This window comes from Lepidochelys kempii, chromosome 15 (assembly GCF_965140265.1).
Source record: "Lepidochelys kempii isolate rLepKem1 chromosome 15, rLepKem1.hap2, whole genome shotgun sequence".
NCBI classification, from domain to species: domain Eukaryota; kingdom Metazoa; phylum Chordata; order Testudines; family Cheloniidae; genus Lepidochelys; species Lepidochelys kempii.
In genome coordinates, this window is record NC_133270.1 from 10594548 (window position 1) to 10619967 (window position 25420).

At 43.3% G+C, this 25420-nt stretch overlaps 1 protein-coding gene across 3 annotated transcripts in view; it reads right to left on the minus strand.

The window, feature by feature from the left end:
* Positions 1-25420, minus strand: part of GCN1 (GCN1 activator of EIF2AK4) — a 61743-nt gene that overhangs the window by 29210 nt on the left and 7113 nt on the right. For all 3 annotated transcript variants that reach the window (XM_073312945.1, XM_073312944.1, XM_073312943.1), the window contains exons 4-28: positions 25147-25278; positions 23535-23643; positions 22712-22810; positions 22489-22623; positions 21910-21978; positions 21714-21822; positions 21212-21286; positions 20433-20561; positions 20155-20205; positions 19568-19666; positions 18793-18966; positions 17237-17389; positions 16229-16321; positions 14265-14340; positions 13929-14088; positions 12340-12529; positions 12082-12206; positions 11541-11719; positions 11273-11366; positions 8416-8529; positions 7950-8148; positions 6927-7082; positions 4118-4296; positions 2814-2894; positions 2118-2261 (exon numbers count right to left, since the gene is read on the minus strand). In XM_073312945.1, the coding sequence (XP_073169046.1) occupies positions 2118-2261; positions 2814-2894; positions 4118-4296; positions 6927-7082; positions 7950-8148; positions 8416-8529; positions 11273-11366; positions 11541-11719; positions 12082-12206; positions 12340-12529; positions 13929-14088; positions 14265-14340; positions 16229-16321; positions 17237-17389; positions 18793-18966; positions 19568-19666; positions 20155-20205; positions 20433-20561; positions 21212-21286; positions 21714-21822; positions 21910-21978; positions 22489-22623; positions 22712-22810; positions 23535-23643; positions 25147-25278 (3124 nt within the window). The remainder of the gene's footprint in view (positions 1-2117; positions 2262-2813; positions 2895-4117; positions 4297-6926; positions 7083-7949; positions 8149-8415; positions 8530-11272; positions 11367-11540; positions 11720-12081; positions 12207-12339; positions 12530-13928; positions 14089-14264; positions 14341-16228; positions 16322-17236; positions 17390-18792; positions 18967-19567; positions 19667-20154; positions 20206-20432; positions 20562-21211; positions 21287-21713; positions 21823-21909; positions 21979-22488; positions 22624-22711; positions 22811-23534; positions 23644-25146; positions 25279-25420) is intronic.

Genomic DNA, 25420 nt, shown 5'->3' on the forward strand with positions numbered 1-25420 from the left:
AATTAAGATTGTGTGTGCAACCTGAGACATACACTTTGCCAGTGGGTTTCACAGATACTTGCTCATCAACAAAGAAATATCAGAAACTCAGGAATATTGAGTTACATTACAAGTTCTGGAGAGGAGTGTTCTCTAGTGCAGTGGTTCTCAAATTGAGGGTCAGGACCCCAAAGTGGGTCGTGACCCCATTTTAATGGGGTTGCCAGGGCTGGCATTAAACATGCTGGGGCCTAGGGCTGAAGCCTGAGAGCTTCAGCCCTGGATGGTGGGGCTCATGTTACAGGCCGTTGGCCTGGGGCTCAGGCTTTGGTCCTCCCTCCTGGGGTCATGTAGAAATTTTTGTTGTCAGAAGGGGTCGCAGTGCAATGAAGTTTGAGAAGCCCTGCTCTAGTGGTTACAGATCCTTTTGCCCTTTTCATCTTCAAGCTTGATCCTGACTCTTTCTGCCCCTCCCTCAATCCCAGTCCAAGTCTCCTTTTCCCTCCAAATCCCAGTCTTCCCCCAATCCTGGCTCCTCATCCCAAATTTCCCACTTGTTGTCCAATTTCAGCCATCTCTTCTCCCAAACCCTGTCTCCTTGACTGACCAATCCCAGTATCCACCCACTCCTTGCACCAGTTCCCAGACCCAGTCCTCCCAATCTACTCCCTCTGTACCCTTTGCACCCCACACCCAGTCCAGCTCTTGTCCTTTCTGCATTTGAGTCAGGAAGCTACCTCCTCCATGCTGCCCAGATGCCAGCAGGAAGAGCATTAAGAGCACAAAAGAGTCTCTTTGCTCTCAGTTCCTGTGCCTGGTACCACAGTGATGAGCAGCAATTGCAGGGAAAGGCCTGCTCGGCTCCTGCAGCCCCAGCATGCAGCATGCCCCATGCAAACAGACTCTTCAGAAAACTAGCTGCCAAAATGCTAACCAGTCTCTATTGTTTAAAAAAATCTTTTTGCCTAAGAATTAGGCAAGCACAGACAATACTGAAGGGGGTTTATTTACGGTACCGGGAAGACAGACAAGCAGCTTTAAAAATATGGTGCCATAGTGGCCAGTTATATACTTTTTATTAATTCATTTGTACATACAGAGACATTGTTACAAGTAAAAAAAACCCTAAACAAAAATAAAAATAAAAAAAGTACATACATATAAAGGTCATCCTACTTGCATCAAACATTTATGACTACCTTGCGGGGGAAGGAGGCAGAGAGATGGCGGTGAATGAGTGCTTACAAATATCCGGTGGGTTGTGAAGGGAAAATTAGCATTATTCTAAGAGCTAAGTTACTGGGCGGGCATTAACCATATAAGCTAAGCTATGTTATCAGGTATTAACAAAAACTATGTCCTTGCTTCTTAGCAGTTTGTCTTTTTTGCTGGCTAAATTTTAACTCCTTCCGAACACTACTGAGCATGTGTAAACAGTTTTTTTTCCCAAGGCTTAAAACTTGGCCAAAATTTGGACAGGTTTTGTTGGTTTTTTTAAATGGGAACAGTAAGAGACACATCCCTGATATCAGAGGGACCCTCTCCTGCCAAATTTCAAGCCCCTGCTCCAAAGCATGGAGGTGCTTGAGCTCCTTAGCAAGTCTGTAGGAAGAATTTTTAACTTTGACACAACAACCTCTTGTCCCCTTATCCCATTCTCAGAAATGGCTGACCCATTTTTGCTGAAACTTTCTAAAAACATTCAACCTGAGCCAGACACGGAACATTTCAGCCCAAATGGCCCAAAGTTTGGCAAAGTTATAAGCAACCAGAAATAAGGTCTTGTAATGTGAAGCATCAGGCAACCTTTACTACAGGAGCACAACCAGCTCCTCCTATAATTAAGGGCAAACAGAATGTTAAAGCGTTACACAGCTGTACGAGGAAGGAGACGGGGATAAGCCAGAACTGCTATTTGAACCACAAACCCAGTGCAGACCCTTTAATGCAATTAATAATGTTCTGACTGTCCATAGTGGGAACATTTAGTAGTCACTGTCTCCTCCTACAGAGCTTAGCCCAGAGATCCGCTTAACAAATGATGGGAACTATCCCAAACAGGGAGTTGGGTAGCCTGCACAAAGGACTTAGAGAGCCCCGAGTTTAAGTGGAAGTCAGAACAAATGTTTCACACCTACCCTGAGAGCTGCATCTCGAACATTCATGCATGGAGACTGCAGGGCCTGGAGTAACACATCAATCTCCTCCTGTTCTGCATAGGCACAGCCATCTTCTCCACTGCTGCTGGTGCACAGAGCAGTCAGCGTATTGGAAGCCAGAACCTGAAACACAATTACAAAGTATTAGAGCTCCTATTGCTAGCCTTCCATCCCATTGCACTGATCATAAATAAAATATAGGTGGATATGACTACATTGCAACAAAGGAAAAAATCTAACAGACAGTCCAGTGGCAGTGCAACATGCAGCCAGGAAGTGACTTGGTGCTTTGCTTTCTATCTGGGAAAGGCTTTTCTGACTCTCCTCCTCATCAGCATCCTGGCCAATACAGAATGAGCAGTGTAGTTGGACTCTGAAAGGAGCCACTTCTACACTTCTTTGCTGGAGGGACAAGGATCGCCACACAAGGCCTTAGAGAGGAAATAAATAGGGACAAACTCAGGGGGAAATGGGGAAGAACGAGTTGGTCCAGTAGAGGAAGAACAAAGGCTTGTTATCCTCAGATACTGGCACCATATAAAACAACTGGTGGTACGTGAACATATGTGAACAACCAGCCCCAGAGATTTTAGAATTGATGGACATATTTCCTAGGTTCAGCTGCTGATCCAGCTTAGGCTGGGTCTATACTGCTAGACTAAGTGGACAGCTCACCTGTAACCGTGGAGAACCTGTTCCAATCACCCTGGTCAGCAACAGCAGCATATCTGTGCGAGGAAGCAACTCGGGGCCATTCTAAGAAGAGGGGGAAAAATAACATCTTGCCACTCTAATTCGTTCAAATGTAACCCCAAAAGCTAACAGACAGAGAAAATCCAGTGCTAGCAAGTTAGCTGGGCAGGAAGGAAACCCACTCCAATGCCAGCTGCACTACTCCTACACCAGTGAACAAAAAACCTTGAATCATTACATCAGACACACAGAAGGAATTTGCTTTATCCATTCCAGAATTTAACACTCTTAAGGATTAATTCAAACTAATCCATATACTGATAGATGCTGGGATAGTGATCTTAGCTAGGCAATTCAGTAGCAAGAGGATAGGAACCTTCAAAATATCTACGACAGATGTTGAGGGACTTCTGAAGGGAAAGTAATATTTGACTAAGCTATTTGCAAGTAGTGATGGTTAGGTCCTCTACCATCAAATGAGACCAGGGAAAAGTATATGAACAAAGAGAAATCAGATTATTTGTGTAGCACCAAATTTGTGCTAAAGCCTACCACATAAAGCCTAAGAGGCTGTGAAAAAGACAACAGATACTCCCTATAAACCCTCATCAACTTGCCAGCTTGTAAATTCTGTCCAAGCAACAAGGCTCAGACTGAGTGTCTAAGAACAGGGGATACAGAGCAAGTCAGCAGCAGGGAGCTAGGGAAACTGCTTCACTGATATTCGAGACACAAGATGGGCAAGGAAGTATCTTTCACTGAACCAACTTCTGTTGGGGAGAGAGACAAGCTTTCGAGCTACACAGAGCTCTTCTTCAGTCTGGGAAAGACACTCAGAGTCACACAGCTAAGTACAGATAGATATGTGCTAACTACTTAAGCTAAACTATCTGTTCTAGCTTGTGTTTATCTGTGACTTTCTGAATACTTTTCCCAGGTCTGAGGAAGAGCTCTGTGTAAGCTTGAAAGCTTGTCTCTCTCTCTCTCTCACCCACAGAAGCTGGTCCAATAAAAGATATTACCTCACCCACCTTGTCCCTCTAATATCCTGGGACTGATCATTGCATACAATCACTGATATTTTCACATACAATCAATAGCAAGCTCTGCTGAAGGGACAACTTAGTAGCTGCACAGAACTCTTCATCCCAGGGTTTCTTGCTGAAGGTATCAGTGCCCACATTAACCACTCCTTGGCAACTCTCTTATCTTTAATGCCATTATCTTCAGAGTGATCTCTTCACATTCCTCCAGTTCCCAGCCCTGGGGAACGGATGAACACTGACCTCATCCACCAGCAAAGTTTGGCCACTTGCTGATCTCAGCTGAGCATGAACTGTAAGGATCTGCAGGATCTTGACCATGAGCGCCTCCTTCTCTTCACTATCATTGGGCGTCTCAGTCAGCACTGTCTTTAACAGAGGAAAGACTAAGGAAAATGCTGGGGCTGATAACGATGCAGTGCCTGTAATGGGTAGAGAGAAAAGAAGAAATCCTGTGAGCACAGTGGAGTCTCTTGGGCCTTCATTTACTCTGTAGATATGTAAGAGATTAATGTATTATTCTTTAACTTTTATATTGTGGTATCGCCTAAAGGCCACAACCGGGTTAGGCCCCATTGTGCTAGGCACAGTACAAACACACACAATAAATGCCACAAAGAGCTTACAATCTAAAAGAGACCATATGTAACAAGTGGACTTGGGCAACAGGGTAAGAAATGTAGCAAGGTGTGCACAATTCTTAGCTATTCTAAAGCAGCAATCACAGCTCACCATCTGCCTAACCACTGTCACATTGCAGTTTCACTTCAACAGCAGTGGCATTCAGGCCGCAGCATTGAGCCGGTCTGAGATGCCTGCTCTCAGTGCTGGTGCATTTTATATTAGTGTGCTTTTAGTGGGCTTTTAATTAAGTGACATTAGGAGCTCAAATGATGTCAGACGCTTAGGACCGTGCAGAAAAAGCACAAAGAGTAAGAGGAATCACTGAAATTCAGGGGACAAAAAGTGGAAAAAAACAGATGAGATACTGAGCTCAGCATCAATAGCTTTTACACAGTACCCAGCAGCCTAGCCAGACCATCCCCTTAAAGACGTCACATGGATTCCAGGGGACAACACTCCTTTAACTCTGGTTTGAGGCTCAACAAATAAAGCATTTTGAACTCCAGTTGTTTGGCAGCTGGGTCTTTTTCTCTCATAGTGAATCAACTTTAGAACTGGTGTGAAACACACACTCCTCCCAGCCAGTCCAAAACAGGGAGGTATTAGAAAATAAAGCATTAGAAAGGCTAGCAAAATAAATGACCCTAAATCTCCAGTGTCAGGCTATCCTGTCAAGAGTTATTTACTGCAGGGTACTGCATGAATATAGCCACTGGTTAGTTATGGACCAGTATTCATAAGAATCCTCCCATGGGACCACAGTTACAGTCCTTTTCCAAATACTGCTAAAAATAAATAGTGGTTAGAGAGCGTGAATACCCAAGAGGAATGTTTGCCTTCTACCTTCTCTATCAGTGAATGCAGATTTTAATTTCAAATGGAAGAATGAAGAGCTCTGCAGATACAGCACTACAGTGTTATAGCCAGTTTCCTCTAATGTAGGACACAAGCTGTCAGAGCATTTCAAGGAAGAATTATTAATGACCCTTTTTCTTTGTGAAGCTGCTAATTTAACACTACTACAGAGGGACCATGGATGAAGAAGCCACGGCTGTGGAATTTGCTCCCTCTAGCCCCAAATTACGGTAACTTCAGGGCATATCTCATCATGGGTCAAGCATTGGCTTGACTATGGGTTTAAGCAAGGGAGGTTCTTGATTTCTTTACAAGGGGCTTTATCAGGGAGGAAAGCTATTTTGCATTCATTTCAGACAACAATTATTGTATTTAAGTATGTAAAAATATGCCCAGATGCTTCAGAAACAGATGATTACATCACATTTTGAAGGGGTAATTTCATGGTAAATCAAGGAATTAATCTTAATTTAAAAGATTAATAATATTTTGGATATTAAGAGACATTAAGCACTACAGCATTTAAAAATCTTCAATCTAATGGGAAAAGGAGTTAAATCAAAATTTCAAATAGAAAAGCTGGGAAAGCATTTATCCATGCAACAAGATTTGCACAACAATCTACTAATGAGCAAATTCTCAGACATTTGTTCAAATAACTGCTGAGTGGGAGGAACAATGTGTATTGTGGTTGTATCCAGCAACGGCCACTTTCAGGACAGAAGCTTTAAAATGGATCTAAATATTAATGAGACAGTACAGTTGAAACAGATGATATACTGCAGAGTCACAATATCACTGAGATGTTAAACAACGTACTGAAGTGGAAAGCACCATGGTCAATGGCTCACTAAACTGTAAAGAATAAGTGTACTGCTACCACAAAGAAGCAGACCGTGGTGGGTGAAGGACTATAGCACTGAGGTACAAGGTCTTTAAAATGATGAATAAAGCTGTATCTTAGATTTCCTCTAAAGAACTGTAAGGGTTGTATCCTAAGGTATTATACTGGTCATAATGGGACAGGAACAGAAAGGTTAAGTTAGATGGTAAACAACCAGAAGCCGGGATGAGCCACAGCTCACACGGCAAGCAAGCTGGGGCAACTCACCTTTTTTCCCCCCCCCTTCTTTTCCTCTTTTCGCTTAGACTAATATTTGCCACACTTAGTCAACACTTATTAAGCAGTGCTGAATACTAAGAATTATTCAGTGTTTGCACATATTTATGAACCATGCGTACAGATTCCTCTGCAGGATGTGGGCCTTAGTATGAACTCTGGTGTAGCATGGTTTGTTTGTATAATTGGTTTTTGGTTGTGTTTTTTAAAGATGAAAAACTAACAAGGAATAATTGATAGCAATTTTATACTTGCACTGATTGTACCTGTGACAACATGCATTACCGCTATTACTGCAACAAAAAAAATCTTAGGGAGTAAGTCTGGGGATTTGGGTAAGTAGAGGAGCTTTTCTATCTAATTTGGGGAAAATAAATGTGACGTTTTAGCTCACAAGAGGCTGTACAAATATCTTAAAAAAAAATCATCTGGAAAACCCCTAGCATCTCTTACCTGGCTCTCCCTTGCCAGTCTTGCTGGGGATGGTGTGTGCATGCAACAAGCAAACAACTCTGTTAATGGCAGTAGACAACTCTTCCTGGCACCAGGATTCATCTAATTCACATGCTGGTTTCATCAGGCGTAAGGTCACATGACTCACTAAAGTACCTAAATATAATAAAACAGTCTTTGAGTGGACTAAATACAAACAATAAAAGTCATTCCCAGAGGTAAAACATAAATCCCCAAACATTATCAACCAGTGGCGTAGGAGCAATTTTTATAATGGGGGTGCTAAAAGCCATTGAACAAAGTTGTAAGCCCTGTATATGATGGAAACCACTTCAAGCCAGGGGGTGCTGCCGCACTCCCAGCACCCGTAGTTCCAGCACGTCTGTTACCAAACTTCCAGAGAGAAGGAACTGCTACCCACAGAGCTAAGGGCTCTCACACCAGCTGGATGAGAGTAGAGGGAACAGAGTACAAACTCTCCAGCTTATGAGAGATGTCTCCATCTGTGTGCATTTCAATCAGATTTCAGGCTAAGCTTAATTCTTTGACCAGAAATGAGCCGTTTTCTGCAAGAGCCATCAGGAAACCCAAGAAAAGAAGCCTCATGCATTCAAAGTTTCTCTCAGAGTTCTCCACATAAGGGCCATAGGTCAGTTGTTATCGCCATCTGATGGCCTGCTATGAGTTGCTAGTTACTGCCCATTTCCACATCCAATGAACAAACATCAAGTTTGACATTTGGTACCCCTATTGGCAAGTTCAACAAGGTAGCCAAGGACTGAATGATGAATGCGTGCAGTCAAAGAACTACACTGGGGCAGATACTCTCATCCCAGGACAGACTGAGACATATCTGTTCTATTGCTAAAACAAAGCAGCGTTCAGAGCTATCTAGCTAACATATTTCACACTCTCTCTATTCACTTTAAAAGTTCCAGAAGAAACATTTACAATCCCATATAACAGAAGCACTCCCTGAACAGGAAATCTTTATACAACACACAACAAATTGCAGACACTAACCAAAAGTCTTCAGTCGAGGAGGCATGACACAGGAAGCTAAGGAAAGGAAAGCGGTTTTAATTCTGGGAGCAGCCAATGGGGATTTTAACAGTGGCAAGAAGGAGCCTATGAGAACCGGGATGTACTGGGTTAGACCAAGAGGGTTACTCTTTAGAACAGCATCCAGGAGTCCTAGAGCTGCTTCCAGTTCACCATCAAGCTGCAAGAGAAATCATTGCAATGGTTACTCCAAAGACTATCTACAAATCAAGGAAGAGGTTTAATCTTTTGTTTCTGATGAAAAACCGCAAATGGATTATTGTCAGTTCTTACATTTTCATTAACTTTTCTTTTAATTGAAATGATTTGTTCATCTCAGTTTGCAGAGGTGACGAAAGTGCCTTGAGTCAAAAATATCAGAATACCATCCCCTGTCCCCACCCTAGAGCTAGCAGAGATCCAATTTCAGGCAAATTCAGTAACTTGCCTCCTTCAGTTGCTTTCTGATTTGAGACTCCTTCTCCAACTGTGCATGCAGCAACTCCTTCTGTTTAGTAGTCAGCTGCACCTCCTCCTTTATTCCTTTCTTCTTCTTTATTTCCTGAAGGACAGAGTTATTGACATTATTTGGGGACTATCAGCACTATCCTCTCCACACAGGCTATGGAGTGGGAGGGAAGGAGGTGGAGACAGAGAAAATGCAATCAACTCAAAATTAGCTACTCATAAGGCAACATCAAAACACTGCTCCAAAGGCATACAACTCCTACTCAAAGGGCTGGTCTACACTTGAAAATTAGATCAACCCAGCTTCCTTATTCAGGGGTGTGAAAGCTCCAGGTCCCTAAGTGACATAATTAAAGTGTCCTAAATCCCCAAGTAGACAAGGCTAGATTAGCAGAAGAATTCTTCCACTGACCGAGCTACTGACTCTTGGGGAGGTGGATTACCTACGCTGATGGGAAAACACTTCCCGTTGGCGTATGTAGTGTCTACCCTGAAGCACTGCAGCTGTGCGGCTGCATTTCAAACCTAGACAAGCCCTAAATGCAGAATGAAGCTCAATGAGTTCACAACTCAGCAGAGCATCCCATCAGCAGCAAGGCACCAGTTTTGCCCAGCTTTTGTTCAGCAAGGAATTATTCAATGAACTGCACTTTCAGTGGAAATAGCTGTATGCAGTATTTCCATTGACTATATCAGGTAAATCAGAGGCCTCCAAATAAATCTGGGGGTTTTTTTTTCCAGGAAGTTATGCTTTCACACTTGAATACAGCTACCCAATTTAAACAGGATTTACCACTTGTCCCATACAATAATGGGAATTATTCTCTCATACAGACATAAAAAGTGTTTATTTGCTTGCTACGATTTCAGTTTATCACATTTAGTCCTAATGGCAGTGTTTCATATTACTGAGCTCTGGTCTTAGGTTGCATTTGGACTGGTTCTACACTGATCTTTGCTGGAGATGTCCTCTCCCCACCTCAGCCTGGAGCTCAGCACTACCCCTTGTGACAAAGTCAGGCCGGATGGCTGCAAGAGGGTTCTGGAAGGCCAAGATATTAGCCCTAGAATGTTAAAGGCCCTTTTTCCTACAAGCCGAGAAGGGTTTACCTCAGGTCATTTAGGGACACCTGAATCCAATTAAGGGCTGCCTGAGACCTTTTAAAACCCCTCCTCTGGCGAGAGAAAAGGGGAGAGAGAGAGAGAAGTGGCTGCCAGGCTAGTGGCAGCAAGGAAATTAACTTCTCCAGGGTGAGAGGCTGTGCTCCTTCCCATAGGGGAAAACAGCCAAACCCGAGTTCTTCCCCTAGCAGACACTGACACCCTGAGGCAAACAATGGGACAACACCCTGCCCCAGTGAGGGAAGGTATCCGTTTGTGAGACTGTTTCCTTTTTATTTGGTGGAGGAATCACCCCTTAGGCCAACCCTAAGGCCCACCCTGAAAATACAGCCAAAGGAACACGGAAAGGCGAAGACAAATGCTGCCCAGAGTGAGGCTGGATTTCCCCAGGCCCACCACCACCTAAGTGGGAAGTGCTAAGTCTGGAAAGACGAAGGAGGTACCTTGCCACACCCTGTTTAATAGCAAACTACTCATTTACTTCTGGATTCTGCAAACATGCTTTTGCTGTGTCCTTGCCATTCAGATACCGGTGATCCAGTAGGTAGCACCTTTCCTCCCTAATTGTATTACAGTATCACCTAGAGGCTCCAGCTGACACTGGGGCACCATTGTGTTAGGTGCTGTACGTGTATACACACACACACACACACACACACACACACACACAGAGTAAAAGGCAGTCTTTACCCTGAATAGTTTACAATCTGAACAAGGGATGTAAGGTAAAACAGAGGCATAGAGGGGTGAAATGACCTGCCCAAGGTTATATGAAAAGTCAGTGTCAGAGCTGAGACTAGAACCTAGGTTTTCTGAGTCCCAGACTAGCATCCTATTCACTGGACTATGTTGCCTCTCCTAGTTCATACTGAACTACTGTCATGGCACAGAGTTAGAGAGCTGTGTTCCCATGGTTTTAAATGAGAAATCCTGAAAGCTACCATGGCATCTTCACAAGGACAGGAGATATTAACCATGGTATACTGGACAGATTAAAACTCAGGTCACTATATTTTTGCCTCCCCTAATTCCTCCTAAAGTTTTAACTGGACACAGTATTATTCTTCACTTCCTGTCCCATACAGTTGATTGTTGCTGGATGCTATTAAAGCGGACACATTTCAATCCCTAAAGTGATCCTTACATGTAGTGTGTACATCAGACAGGTTTGTAAAGCTCTGTGATGGGAGGTGCTCTCCCAGACATTAATATCACATGTAGACAGAACTGATACTCATCCTGTTCCTCTGAGGGTTGGGCAGGTCATTGATCAAACATATGGCAACGTGTCCAAAAAGAGCCCTTTGATTAATTTGACATAATTCCTTCTACTCTGTTACTTTCCCCATAAAGAATATATGTACATACTGAATGGATCTGCTAGTTGTTACCAAAATGCAAGTTCTCGTTAACGCCTACTGAGAACCTATTAATAGACTGTTATACAAGATGCATGAAATAAGACATGAGGAGAGAAGAGACCCTTGCACATGCACTATATACTGGTTGCATTGTAATCACGTTCACTTCACTAAAACTGCACAGCATATGTATGCATTTAAATCAATTGTAACAGCTGGTATTTGGACACCAAAAATTTATATTTCCTTCAATACACACAGACACACACACACCAGAGCCATGCAATGAAACGGATGAGCTAGGCTGGTCATTAAAACCTTCAGCATTGGGATGTCCTGCTACTATAGCCTTACCTCCTTCAGTTCCAGCTCAATGATCTGCTCCTTGAAGGAATAAGCCTTATTCTCCCTCTTCATGTTGGCCTTTTTCATGCTGTCTTGTTGTGCACTGAGAAAAAGTATTTAGAGGAATCAGCACAATGAAGTGGACTGAAAAGGTTCTTGCTAAAGATCCAGGAACACCCATCTACGAGCAGCTGCTGAAGCCCTTTACCCCAAGACTGGAAGCCACTGGAAATTGACTTCCACATTCCAACTTACACAGGGAATTAAAAGCCCTCACCTCTGTATGATGGATTTGTCGAACAGCTCCCCCTCTGGCGTCTGCATGATGGCAAACTCTTCTCGAGTCACATGGCACAGAGCTGGGTTCTCCATAGAAGCTGAGATTGTGCTGATCAGCTGAGGGAGCACTTTGCGAGGTGAAAGTGCCGAGAGCGATCCCACTGCATTCATGGATGACTGCGAAGAAAAAAACACCGTGGTCAGTGTTCACTGAAACAGTCTCGCCATCTTATTCACAAGACTAAGTCCCTGCTCAGTTGGCCTGAACTATTTGTCCCGTAGGCCATTTTTTCCGAGCAAAGAGCTCCTTGTCTAAGGTGCTCTTGACACCTCACCCAGGCCTAGAGCTCAGTCACTGGCACATTATTTCCCTTTCATCTCCCAGGAACTTCCTATGGAAAAGGTTTTTTCATTCCTGCACTCTTTCCATTGCAGAACAGAGCTCCCTCCCGATGAACCACTCTGCCTCTCTCATCACCTCCACCTTTTGCCCCTAAGATGTTTTTGGAGATAGTTCAGGGAAAGCAAAAGCTAGTCACCTGGTTTATGGGTGTCTGGGTGGTGATTCTGGGTAGAATTTTATCCAGTTGTTTGGTAATGAAGTCTTCAGGGTCTATCTTCATCTTGATAAGGAGGGCTGGCCAAAGCCCAGACTGCACCTCCACTGAAGAGACGTTTATGGGAATACATAGGCATAATAAATACAGAGCAGGGACTGCTAAGAAATCTAAGCAACCCCATAGGCACCCCTCACCAACACCTAATAGCCAGTAGGATGGTCTTGTCCCTTCACTCACCCAAGGAAGGATGATGGCTCACTAACAGCATCTCCAGTGCCAGATTTTCTGTCTCAGTACGGTCCACCTCCAGCCCTGCTACACCTGAGATCACACATAGTGTCTCCTGAAGCACACGAGGGGGTATGTATGCTTTCCCCAGCTCAGACAGCTCTCCAGTCTCTGTCACCAGAGCCTCAATGGGCAGCACCTGAACAGACAGAACTTGCTATTAACCCATCAAAGCACATGTTCTAAGGCCTTGCCACTTCTCCCCCTCAGCACAAATAAAATTGTATTGGAACAAAAATAAACTGCCTTAGATAATACTGTGAACCTGCAGACTATGGAAGAAAGAAGGGATAAAGGCTGGTTCTGTGGTTGAAGCACAGAACTAAGAGCAATGTAAAGGAAAGAGAAAAACTGAGAAAGGAAGGTTATTCTAAACTCAACCAGTGGGGAAAGGCAGGATAAAATAAGTCACCCTCCTAGAGGATGGATTTGGGGACATTCACTCTGACAAGTACCTCCAAACTGTATAATGTGTAATTCCCCACAAGGTCCTTAACCAAAAAAACTTCTGCTAAGCATCTTGGATCCATCTGACATTGGGAGGGAATGCCTAAGTGAATTAGGAGCAGCAGTCCCACTGAAAGTCATGTAGGTGCTTTTGCAAAACCCATCTATGGTGGTTGGATAATGCAAATCAATTTATAACTACGCACAGTCACAGCCTAGCAAATAGTGTGTTATATTTGGTCTCTTATTTTATTATTTTTTCATTTATAAATAATTACCAATAAAATGTGCATATTATACATAATTTTTAAAGATAGCCTGAACAGAGCATCTGAACTATTAGCTAAGGCCTGCTACTAACCGGCACACTGAGAAAGGGAACAGAGTACTCTGGCCTCACCAAGGAGACAGAGAAAATAATAAGTAACTACTTAGACAAAAAGAAAAGGAGTACTTGTGGCACCTTAGAGACTAACCAATTTATCTGAGCATAAGCTTTCGTGAGCTACAGCTCACTTCATCGGATGCATAAAAGTGGAAAATGCAGTGAGGATATTTTTATACACACAGACCATGAAAAAATGGGTGTTTATCACTTCAAAAGGTTTTCCTCTCCCCCCACCCCACTCTCCTACTGGTAATAGCTTATCTAAAGTGATCACTCGCCTTACAATGTGTATGATAATCAAGGTGGGCCATTTCCAGCACAAATCCAGGGTTTAACAAGAACATCTTGTGGGGGGGGGGGGGGGAGAACAAGAGGAAATGGGTTAGGTTACTTAGACAAAAAAAACACAGGCAAATAGAAGGTGGAAGTCTTCCTCCCCAAACAGAGGCATAGGAGGGATAGTGAGGACAACTGGGGTCACAAGGAAAGATAAATCACCTGAAAGGTCCTGGACACCTTATGGAAGTCTAGTAAGGAAGGAGTGGTGTTATGTGGGATCATTAACACAACATCCTTTATAAAGCCAAAATTCTGGTTTTGACATCATGTTGTGCAGCAACATTAATAGCAAAGGGATTACAGAGGCTAAATCTGCATGACACTAGAAACTAGTGGCAAGGGAATAGACCTGGTGATCATTCACCTTATGAGACTTGAGAACTGTTTTCAGCTCCTCCAAGATCCCATAGGCCAACTTGTACCCTCCAAGTGAGGACAAGAGTTTCCTAACCGTCTTCTGGGCATGCCTACGAACATGCCAGTTCCGGCTCAGCAGTACTGCAACAAGGGCTCGGTGATACTGTCTGAAAACAGAGAGAAACAAGTTCAGCAAGGGAGCTAGTCAGGCAGAACATTCAGACATGTAGATACAAAAAGTCCAGCCTCTCTGTGTAAAGTCCCAAGACCTTCCTCTCCACTGCCTGCGTTAATATTTCAGCAAGTTAACTGCATCCAATTAAAACAGACAATTTCTACGTACTGAACTTTATTTTCAGGGAGCCGATGTGCATGATCCAAGAGGAGGCGCTCGGTCAGCTGCAATACCGTGCACATGGCTGTAGAGAAACACAAGACACGTAAGACAAACAGCGTGAGGGCTTACTTACTGTGGGTTTAAAGAGGCTGGATCTTAACCTATGAGCAGACAAAGAGTACACAGGACACTTCAGAACAACATATCTGAAAAACCGATCCTTCCATAGCTGCCAAGAAACATCCTCTACTGATCCTGTGTAAGGGGTAACAGTATCACAAGCAACTAAGATTTTGTCCATACTGGAAGTACCAAATGTAACTGAACAGGACTGTTACTAGCAGGGGTCTAGCATGATTCCTCCGAGCAATGTGAGTGGGGACAATTTTTGTCTGATACCGGGTTATAGAAACTGGGCTACAGACAAGATCTTGTGTACCCTGCGACATGATGGTCCTAAATTCTGCAGCAACGCCCTAGTATCTGTGGCGTTCTGGTGCAGCTTCATTCAAAAATGAGCATATACTACTATTGCTACAATAGTCTGTGCTACTTAATTTAGGCCATCCTCAGATTCTCTTTTTCAGCATGCCCCCGGTTTTTGTCTCAACAACATATAGCTGCATGATGGAAGATGTTGAGAGACACTGAAGGTTTTGGCACTTGGATAAGGGGAAAGTGGGGCTTTTTGGCAACCAGAAAGTCACCAGAAATGGTTTGGTATTATTAAGCAACTTAGTTGGCTCTTTCTGCTTACTTAATCTGTAGTGAAACATTTAACAATTGGTTACTTACACTGTCAGCGTTAGGCTCCAGAGTTAAAATGTAATTGCAATTAACAGTGGCTGTTCAAGTATCTGAGGGATAGTATTTCAGGTTGTCTGCAGACTCAGGAGGACCTCTGTTAGTGTTTCCAAAGTTTCCTTCACAACAGCGAGAGCAGGAAACTTCTTCTTTTAAATGAAAGCTTAGATTCTGAAGCATAATTTTATAGTAAAGGGTGGATTCTGCAGCAGCACAGAACACATGCGCCCTGGCTATCATCACATCTCTGTAATACTGTTTTGCTATCATTGTCTTGAGAAAAAAATCCCTGTCCATACTAGTCAGGGAAACAACACTAGCACCTTGTTCGTGACCGCCATGTTCATAGAGTTGTTGTGTGCATAGCTCTGCTCTCAACAGGAACAAGATGACGAGTACAACATCTTTCAGCAACACTAATGTCATCAGGAGAAAAGGAGAACTCTGACTCCTGAACTGCAATCATGGTGAGTGAAGGAGAAATAATACTACTACAAATTTAGAAAGATTTACATCTTCAAAGCTCTGCACTCATAAAATCACTTTGAGAACTAATTACTCAGCTCATTTTCAAATATTTTGATTGAAAAGGTCATGTTTTTCTGGACACATGTTCTGTTAATTTTTCTTTTAAATCTTTTTAATTCATTTTGAACATTGGAGGACAAAATGGAGACAGCACTCACTATAATTTATAGCGCAACAGATTTTCTGTCTCCCAGATTATTCCTCCTCCACAAATCTCTCTTTCTCCCATACATTTTCTTTCCCAACACACCACTACTTCTCCCTTTTTTTGCTTTCCTCCACCAGACCTCACCCTTTGGGTTTCTCTAAACTAAAATTTGTGATAATCTATGACTGCTCTAGATACTCCACAATTATTTCTGTCATGGAACAACATTTGTTAAATGCTAATCTAGACACTTCACAAGGTGTTTCAAAGTAATCGGTAACCAACAAATTCACATTAAAAGAGGATCATCAGTAGACTAGATAGGCCCTTTGAGAGAGCAGTCTGTTCACTTTAATCTGAAATCTGACCCTGTGAGTGTCAGACAATATGGCTAATAAGCAGCAGAAGCTCTTGTAAAGTCCCAAATAACAGGATTAAACAGGAACTGGCTATATGTACGAATGAACTCTGATCACATTTAACAACTCACCTTCCTCTGATGCAGACTGCAAGAACTTCTCAGAAGTGAATATTTGCTTTTTCTCATCTAGAATCAGCTGCCAGAAACCACTCAGCTTGGACTCTGAGAGAGAGAGAGATTCTTCCATCAAGGTAACTCAAAATAAGGCCAGATTTACCATGCACTTACTTCTTTCATTGAAACATAGTTCAATCCTGTCTCTTAAATTGGGGTTCTCTACCTTCACTGCTCTTCAGGTATAAAGCTACCACAACTTTCCGCTATCGCAGAATGTATACTGCCTACACACCCACCCACAGCCCTGTTACAACAGCACTTTCTACTACAGACATTTACTTATGAACCAAGAGATTACAAGAACTAGAAAGCCCCATTTACACATGCATCTCTGTCTCATCCAGACTTTCCGAGGACAAGTCTTTCAAGTGATCCAAACATTGAAGGGGAGGAAGCTGAATAGAGGAGTTTTGCCCTAGCAGATACCTGGGTTTGGACAGTTCTTGGAAAGAGGCTTTGGTGGCAGTATTTAATTGGAAGCATATAACCTTTGCTACTCTAATGGATGGTGGCGTCCCCAGCTACTTCTTTAGAGGATCATTTCCCAAGTTTCCAATCCCACCACGCTCCAAAGAAAGAGAAAAAGTGTTACAAAAGAAAAAGGATGTTCTTAATGCTGGTTTAATCAATGCCTCAGTCAAGAATTATGGGAATTTAACACCTACGTGAAGATTTTCTGTAAGAAGAGAGACCACTAAAAAGGCATGCTGCACCAGCTAAGGCACCGGAGGCTGGGATTTTCACAGCTATGGCACAGTAACAATTCTGCGTAGTCTCACTCACATGAGATCTGCCTGCATTAGCTCCACATGGGATAAATCTTACCATGGTTTATACTTTAACTAGCTTACAAACGGACAAGGATTCTCTATGAGGAAGCAACAAACAGACTAAGAATATGACATATATCACAAATCCACTGTCACTGTCCTGGTAACTTGTTCATTTGCGGGCTCTTACCAGTTAGTGCATCAGCCAAAGACATCCTACAGATCAGCAAAGCAGAAGCAACTCCTTCCGTTACCATGGAAACCTGCGTACTTTGAGATGCAGACTTTTCCACTGTCTGGATAAGCATTGGTAATAAGTCCATTGCCTGTAATAACGTGTCGCCTGAGGAAACAGGAAGAGATAAGAGGCAAGAGAAGGTGGACTTCCTGGATCTACACTGAAAAATTCTAACAGCTGTTCTGTTGTCACAAATCCAGTTATGGAAATGAACTAGAGAGACCACTGGGAAAAGTCTACATCTCCAGAACAGATAATCTGCCAAAAGGACTCTAGTTCCTTACATCACCACTGTAATTAAATTTTAAGCCACGGCAAACAGAGGCACTTCCCCACTCCTCCCTCCTCAGGAGCATGCTGCCTTCTCTCTCTCTGAATTTCTGTTCACAAGTGAAAGATTCTGATCCAATGCTACACAATTACTCATCCCCTCAAATTCCACCCAGTTTCCTTGCATTTGACAGAGAATGTTTCCTGAACAGAGTACATTTTCTGAAACGAGGCAAAGCGGACTGCATTGGAAGGTCTGTGAGCACCCCTTTCATCTCAAACAATCAAAAAAAAAATCACAGGATTCTACCTTTGGCTTTCAAATTTAAATATCCTTTAAATTAACATTCAAAACTACCTACCTTTTTTAAATTTCCAAAACAAGATGTAACACAAAATACTATAAACAAAAAGAAACATTTCCAAATATGTATCACCACAAAACTCTGAAGTCAGTCAAGAAAGAGTGTTTTAACCATAAAAAAAAATCCAAGAATGAGATCAATATCTTTATATTCTTCATATTTATCAGTTGTTTGGGAAAAAAATTCTCAAGGTTTGCCAGGTAGGTCAAACCAAAGGCACAATCAACAAGATGAATGGGTAATTTCCATTTTTGTAATATTAATGCCTTGATTCCTGATCCCATGAGCAGTTGCACACAAGCAGACCCATGCACCCCGATGAAGCCCCAACAACCTCAGGAGTTTGCCTACATGGGTCTCATTGCAGGATCCTAGCTCTCGTGACTAATTTAGTTCTCAAAGTATTTGCTTCTGCCCTCATAAAAATAGACAAGATTCCTGGTAGAGAGAAATGCAGGGTTCACTTAGAAAGTCCAAATTCAGTCACTCACAATGAGAAAATGAAGGCAGCTCCACAGTATCTGTATAATATTTGCATTTATTGTTCAGCTACACCAATGCTGATCATCTCTTTGGTTTATACAGTCTCAGTAACAGTGGATTTATTTAAACGTATATTATATATTTTATTTAGACTACAGAGATTGTTACTCTACAGTCAAATTTTGAGTCCACAATGATGAGGGCCAGTGAAAGCAATTCTCAAAGGAGCACCAAAAGTTTGTGGTTTCTGAAGACCTTTACTTCAGAAACAATTTGCCACACAGAATCTATCTATATCCCTGCAATGATCAGTTTACACCTAGAAGAATGAGATTCAATTACCCTTCTGTTCCCCTGCATAACTGTAAGAGTTATGATCGTAAAGTTTACCTTTGAAAGAGGCTAGCATGCATTGCAGGTAGGCATGTCTCACAGCTGAAGTAGAGGTTTTAAGGCTGAAGGCTTTCTTTAACCACTCTACAAGCTTCTTAGGAACTTCTGTGGTGAACCGATTACACCAAAGAGCAAGGACAGAGACAGCATGTACCAAAGTGCCTTCATGGACTGGGAAGAAATGCAGAGAAAGTCAACACAGCTATCTCAAACCCACGAATGCAGTGACAAGGTAGCAGAAAGATGCTGAGGAGTGATGGAAAGGATAATCCATCGTTACACTTCAAACTGAACTTACATAGCATATTTTCTCTACAAGGCTGTTTTATCACTATAGAATGAGGGTCTATTCCAGCGGTTCTCAACCTGTGGGTCGGAACCCTGTTTTAATGGGGTCGCCAGGGCTGGCAGTAGACTTGTTGGGCCCCGGGGCCAAAGCCGAAGCCCAAGGGCTACAGTTCAGGTTACAAGCCCCCCCAACCTGGGGCTGAAGCCCTTGAGCTTCAGCTTTGGAACACCCGCCAGGGCAGCGGGGCCCAGGTGGGCGAGCTCAGGCTTCAGTCCCCACTCCTGGGGTCGTGTAGTAATTTTTGTTGTCGGAAGGGGGTCGCAGTGCAATGATGTTTGAGAACCTCTGGTGTACACAAAGGATCCAGCAACTCAACAGCTGTGTTTCAAAGTGATCTTCAGCTAAACATGATCTGCACCAAAATCCTACTCTGGCTTGAATGAAGCTGGGCAGGATCCAGAACAAAGAAAACTGTGTCCTCACCTTCTTGTTGCAGGAAAGGGATGAAAAGTTCAGCCATGGTTCCACTCAGAGCTTGACTTGAAGATCCAGAAACCACATGATGACTAAAACTGCCAATTCCTAAAACGACAAAACCCTCCCTGGTTTGTGCCCTACTACAAGAGTTACTGCAAACCAGACAATGTAGGCTACAACCAACACCTCATAGCTCAATCCCATTCAACCCTGCCTGTCCAAATTTCTCTCCATCGCTGCACCAGTTCTGGATTTAGCCGTCCACCAGGTTCTGTACCTGCAGGACCTCTCTCTAAATTTCAATCATTGCTGCAACCACGTAATCCTCATTCTTTGGCTACACATTTTAAAGCTTTCTGAATTCCACTGGTCTCTAATGGCCACCAACAGCCATCAACCTACTTAAACAGCAGAAGGCCATTAGCCTGCAGGCAATAATATGTACCTTCACCCAAGACCCTCTAGCCATGGCTGGTTAAGAATTACTGGGCTGGGAGCTCTCAGCCCAGACACTGATAGCTCACGTACTCATCTTTCTGCTAAATCTGTTCCACTGTAGAATAAACCTCTCTACTTTCTTCCAGGAGCCTTACCTGAAAGGACACTTATCTTCTGAGCCACAACCGTCAGTTTCCCCTCAGAACCTGTCAACAAAAAACATGGTGGTGAGAGAGTTGGTAGCAAGCAATCTAACTGGGGCATTAAATCCATGAGAGAGGCAGACTATTTTTTACCAGAAAACTGTTCAGCCTTTCATCTGATCCAGATCATGCTGGCTCTATTCAACTTACAGCTGACATACGACATGGAACACTCCTCAAAGCAAGCAAACTTCAGCTGAACTGCACTGACTGACTCATAAGTTACTTACCCCCCAGGATGGCAAACAGGTGTCTCCCCAGCAACTCCACAGCCGATGGATCACTGCATTGTCGAGCCAGATTCTTTAATGCCACCACTGCCTCATCCATCAGCTGTGGACTGTTGGATTTCAATTGACCTAAAAATGGAATATACAAGCTAAGAGTTACTCAAGAGCTACGCACATCTCCTCAACAGGGTGCAGAGTCATCTTTGTGCAATCCATGTGGCCTGCCTTAGCTTCTGGCCAAGTGAGAATTTCCTCCCTTCCATTTTGGCAGGGCATATAATCAATATTGTTACTATTAACTCCACAGTTCTACAGCATTTTACAGACATTAATAAATGTACACTCCACTCCTCTGTGAGATTGGAATGACACTTCCCTATTTTACCAATGGAGATACTGAGGCACACAGAATTAAGTGAATTGCCCAGCATCACAAAGCTAGTCTGTAGCAAGGCTGGAAACAGAAGCCAAGTCTCTTAATTCCCTGTTCTGTGCCTTACCCCAAAAGCAGCCGTCGTCCTGCTACTAAACCACTTTGCACAACAGGCCTCAGGCAGCCATAAGATTGCTAGAACTGAAACCCCAATTTTTTTCAAAAGTTTAATGTGCAATATTTTAATTCCATATCACAGCATCGCCTCCCACCCACAATGACAAGGACATCTTCATAGTCAAGAATGGCACTAACAATATGGCAATCATAAACACACAGGCACAGTCGGAGTTGTAGGGAGTCCTGCTAAGAATCTGTCAACCCATCCAGAGGTCATGGCACTTACTGGCCAGTCCTTTCACGATGTCCACAGCATACTGGCTGAGATCAAGAGTCACGGATGCTAGCAAGCAGGAGATTGCTGGGGACAGAAAAGAAGTTATGGTGTTAAACAACAACTGGCTTCTAGCCTGGCAGTAACCTCACACAGTCCAAGCCGTCAGAGACCATTAGAGAGGAGTTGCTGCCATGAGAAATGGAAAGAAAACCATAGAAACTGCCTCCCAATGCACAAATTTACTCAAAATAATTCTACACATTCAGCTCTGAAAGTCTGTTCCCCGCAAGCAGTAGACACCACACACCCAGCCACTTGGGATCACATCACCAATGCTACCTCTCCACACCCACCCCATAGGAGCCAGCCAACCTGCCACCGAGCTCACAGGCAAAGAGTCTGCCTGAGCACAGTCCAATGGGTGGCATTCTCCTATTCCCCATACCAACTCCTGAACTCCAAGTAACAACTATTCATGCCCCCACCCCATGTTGCTTTAGAGAAGACTCACTTTCAATCACGTTCTCAGGGCTCCGCAGTAGGGATTTCTGCAGAGTTGGTAGGACCAGGTCCTTGAATTCAGAGTGAGTCACATATCGGAGGAGGGGGGCACAGTTATCCTGCAGAGAGAACACAGTCAGGCGCCCAGCACAGCAGCAAACCTTACACCTGGGACAAAAGTATAAACAGTGCCACATGTCTCTCACCAGCAAGTGCTTCTGAGGTTTTGTCTTACTCATCACGATGGTCTTCATGTAGAAATCCAGAAGGGCACTCTGAACAAGCAGAACATCCATTACAGTCATGTCACAACTTGCTCACACTCCCCGAATGCCAGCAGGGAGCCAAAGATCACGCCCCATCTTCTTTCCCCCAAAAGTCCCATAGTCCCATTCAAGCTGAATTTCAGTTCTATTACCACTCCCTCACACACAGGTCCACTAGGAAGCATGGTTCATTGCCCTATCTGCCAGCCTGAACACACAAAATCCACAGAGAGCTAGGGGCTCAGCTCCATTCCTGAAATCAGGATACAGAGATAGGGAAAGCAAGCATCTTGGCCATCTCCCTAGAAGCAAGAGATACACTGAAGAGCTGGGTGTGCCAACGGTCTCCCTAAACATAACTCAGATCAGGACACCTGAGCTTTAATCAGAGCAATCTCACTTTACTATCAGACAGACAGATGTAAAGCACCAGCCCTGCTGTAACATTTCTATCCCTTCCCAATAGAAAATCATTCTGATTATTATGGAGGAGAAAGAGGAGCCAGTGTTCTTATTTACCTTGTGTCTGTTAACAACATCCATTTCTTTCTGGCTCGTGCAGAATTGCACCAGAAACCCCAGCATTGCAGCATAGCTCTGGTTTGGTTCTAGACTGAGAATGACAGACAGGTACTGATCCACCAGCCCTGGGTTCTGTTGAGAAGAACCATAAGATACATTTACTCAAGTGACACTAGAAAAGTCAGTGAATTAGGTCACACTGTGTCAACCCATGTGTCACCTCTTTCCAAAGCCTGTTCAATTTCTTCACAGCTCCAGCCACTGCATGCTTGTGAGAACCTCCCAGAACTTCTAATAGAAGCAAACACTGAACTTCCACCTGCCAAGAGAAATAGGAAAAGACACATTCACACACTTACCACTTGAGAAAGAAACAATTAACGTCCACTCTAACTTGGAGTAAGGCTTCTAGGATCTTTATCAGCAACTTCCTCAACACAAATGACTTTAAACAGGATTTCAAATACATTTTCATGTGAGCATTGTAAAGAGAACAGCAGTTTCACCTCTCCAGTTGGTACTGCAATCCAAGGTGGCAGGAATAAGGTCCACAGGACAGACCAACCAATCGAGAGAAAACAAAGTGAAAAGCTTCTTTACACCATCCCAAACGTGGTATAATTGGCAACCTGCTTAGGAGACACCCAGGATGAGACCAGCACAGGATACTGCAGGTTGGGATTCAGCTGCATTGCTAACAGATCCAGGGGGTATCCCAGACTAGAACCAGTTTTGTTGCCAGACAGAAGTGTACAGAGCAAGCTTGCCTGGCTCTAGCCAAGACTATTAATCTCAATACCTCCTGCCTCTTTTACCAGAATAAGGGAGACCAAAAAACTATATGAAGTGTATAGGGTAAACAAAGGGACGAGAAAACCCTATAAGGATGTGTTTTAATGTAACACCAGCTGTTACAATCACCACTACTGAGCCCACAGTCACATTCAGGATTCTTCACATTAGCCTGGAAATACACAATACTTCAAAGACTCTTCCTTATCCCTGAGGGGCAAGATACCTTTCCAGAGCACAAAAGTACCTACCAGCTTTTTCCATGTTTCTCCTTCTCTCTTGTCACGTGTTGGGAAGACTATGCGCACAAGCAAACAAATCCAGGAGAGAGCCAGCAAAGCTGCAGATCCACTGCTCTTACTGCCATAGAAAGGGGAAAAGGAGTGAGTCTATAGTTCCAGGGATATTGCTCAGTGTTATTAACCCAGGACACACACATTATTATGCCCAAACTGGAATTTGTCACCTTGTTAGTGAAGCATCTTCACTGGAGAAAAACAGCTGAAGTCTCAGGTTTTAAATCATTTCTCAGCACCACTAATTAGCACACTTTAAACATTCAGAATCCTCTGAACAACACATCAAAAGGCCAAACCTTGCCTTCTGGGGATGTCAAACCACAATATGAGAAAGATCCCTAAGATCTGTGGAGATCCCTAAGGCCAGTACAGAAGGGAGAGGCAAACATTTTGCAAGTTGAAACTGTGGGCTGCAAGTAACCCAGCCCTCTCATCAGTTGCTCTCTTCTGTAGGCAGACTGGACTGCACTTCTCAGATTACTGAATGAACACTCACTTATCATTCACCCTCAGCCACTTTGGCACAATACCCTTATTTCTGATTTGTGCCAGATCTATTTCCTATCTCTGTTGTAATCCTCAGCTCTCTCCCAAGGTGATGGCAGAAGATGAATCCTTCACATGTCTGTCAGAGCTCTAAAAATCATACCCCCATTTGACCTCTCTCTCCTTCAAGGTACAATGTCATAGCCAACATCCTTATAGACAATAATAGGATCAGAGTCCCTTAAGAACCAGCTGCTGCCAGACAGTAACTAGAGGAGTAAATACAACATTACATGGATAAATCGAGATTGGACATTTTTTCTAAAAATACTCTAATTCAAATCCCTAGTTATTGGGCTTGATGCAGGAATCACAGGGTGAAGTTCTGTGGTCTGTGTTATGCTAGCGGTCTTGCTCAATCATAATGGTCACTTCTGGCCTTCTGGACCCATTCCCTAACTGGAATCTCTGATTGCTACTGTAATATAACAGCAATAAAGTGTTTTAGAACTGAATCTAAAACATGGTCCACCTATTGATTACCCCTGCACCAGAGAACCAACCCAAAGCAGATTAAGGTACCAAAGCTAAGAATGTCTATAATAATATCTTGAAATTAAATAGCTGAACAAGTGTCCCTTTCCTGGTCATTCCTTGATAAAGCAGCTTAAAACAAGTCGTCCTGTATTTGAAGGCTACTGAAAGGAAACTGTAATCCAGCCCAACCCTGCTATCTGAATTTCACTAGAACGAAGCCTCTCCCTTCCCAATGGGCATTCAGTGTGCTTCGTCTGCATAAAGAAGTACTAGCCGCAGTACTCTCCAATCAGAGTCGAAACAGGCTTCGGCAGAAGTTTCTGAGTCACCTTCTTGGAAATGATGTTGCTTCTATGGCAAGATAGTTGACGTGGTAAATGAGAATAAAATACAAACCATCAACTTTCCCTAATTCTGCTTGCAAAAGTAAGAGTTAACCCCTCTCAGTGGTAAAGCTTCAATTCTGGATGCAAGAAGCTGACTGGCAGTATTTCATGAAATGGTTTCATGCACAGCAACGGGAATAGCAGTCAGCCCTCACCTTGGAACTCCAGCCTTGCCACTGATCCCTAAAGACTGCAGGGATTGCAGAAGGTTCTTTGCAGTTGCTTCTGGCTGAGACTCTGCAAGCTGTTGGAGAGCAGACTGCAGGGCTCTGCGGGACGCTGCATCTCTATAGAGAAAAGGAAACATTTTCTGTAAATGTTACAGATCTTGTCAGTGTTTCAGATATTAAATTCTAGATTCCACACACAGGGTTCTGCTTCCTCTTCTCATCAGTCTGGCCAACAGCCAGTATATCTTTACCATTCCAA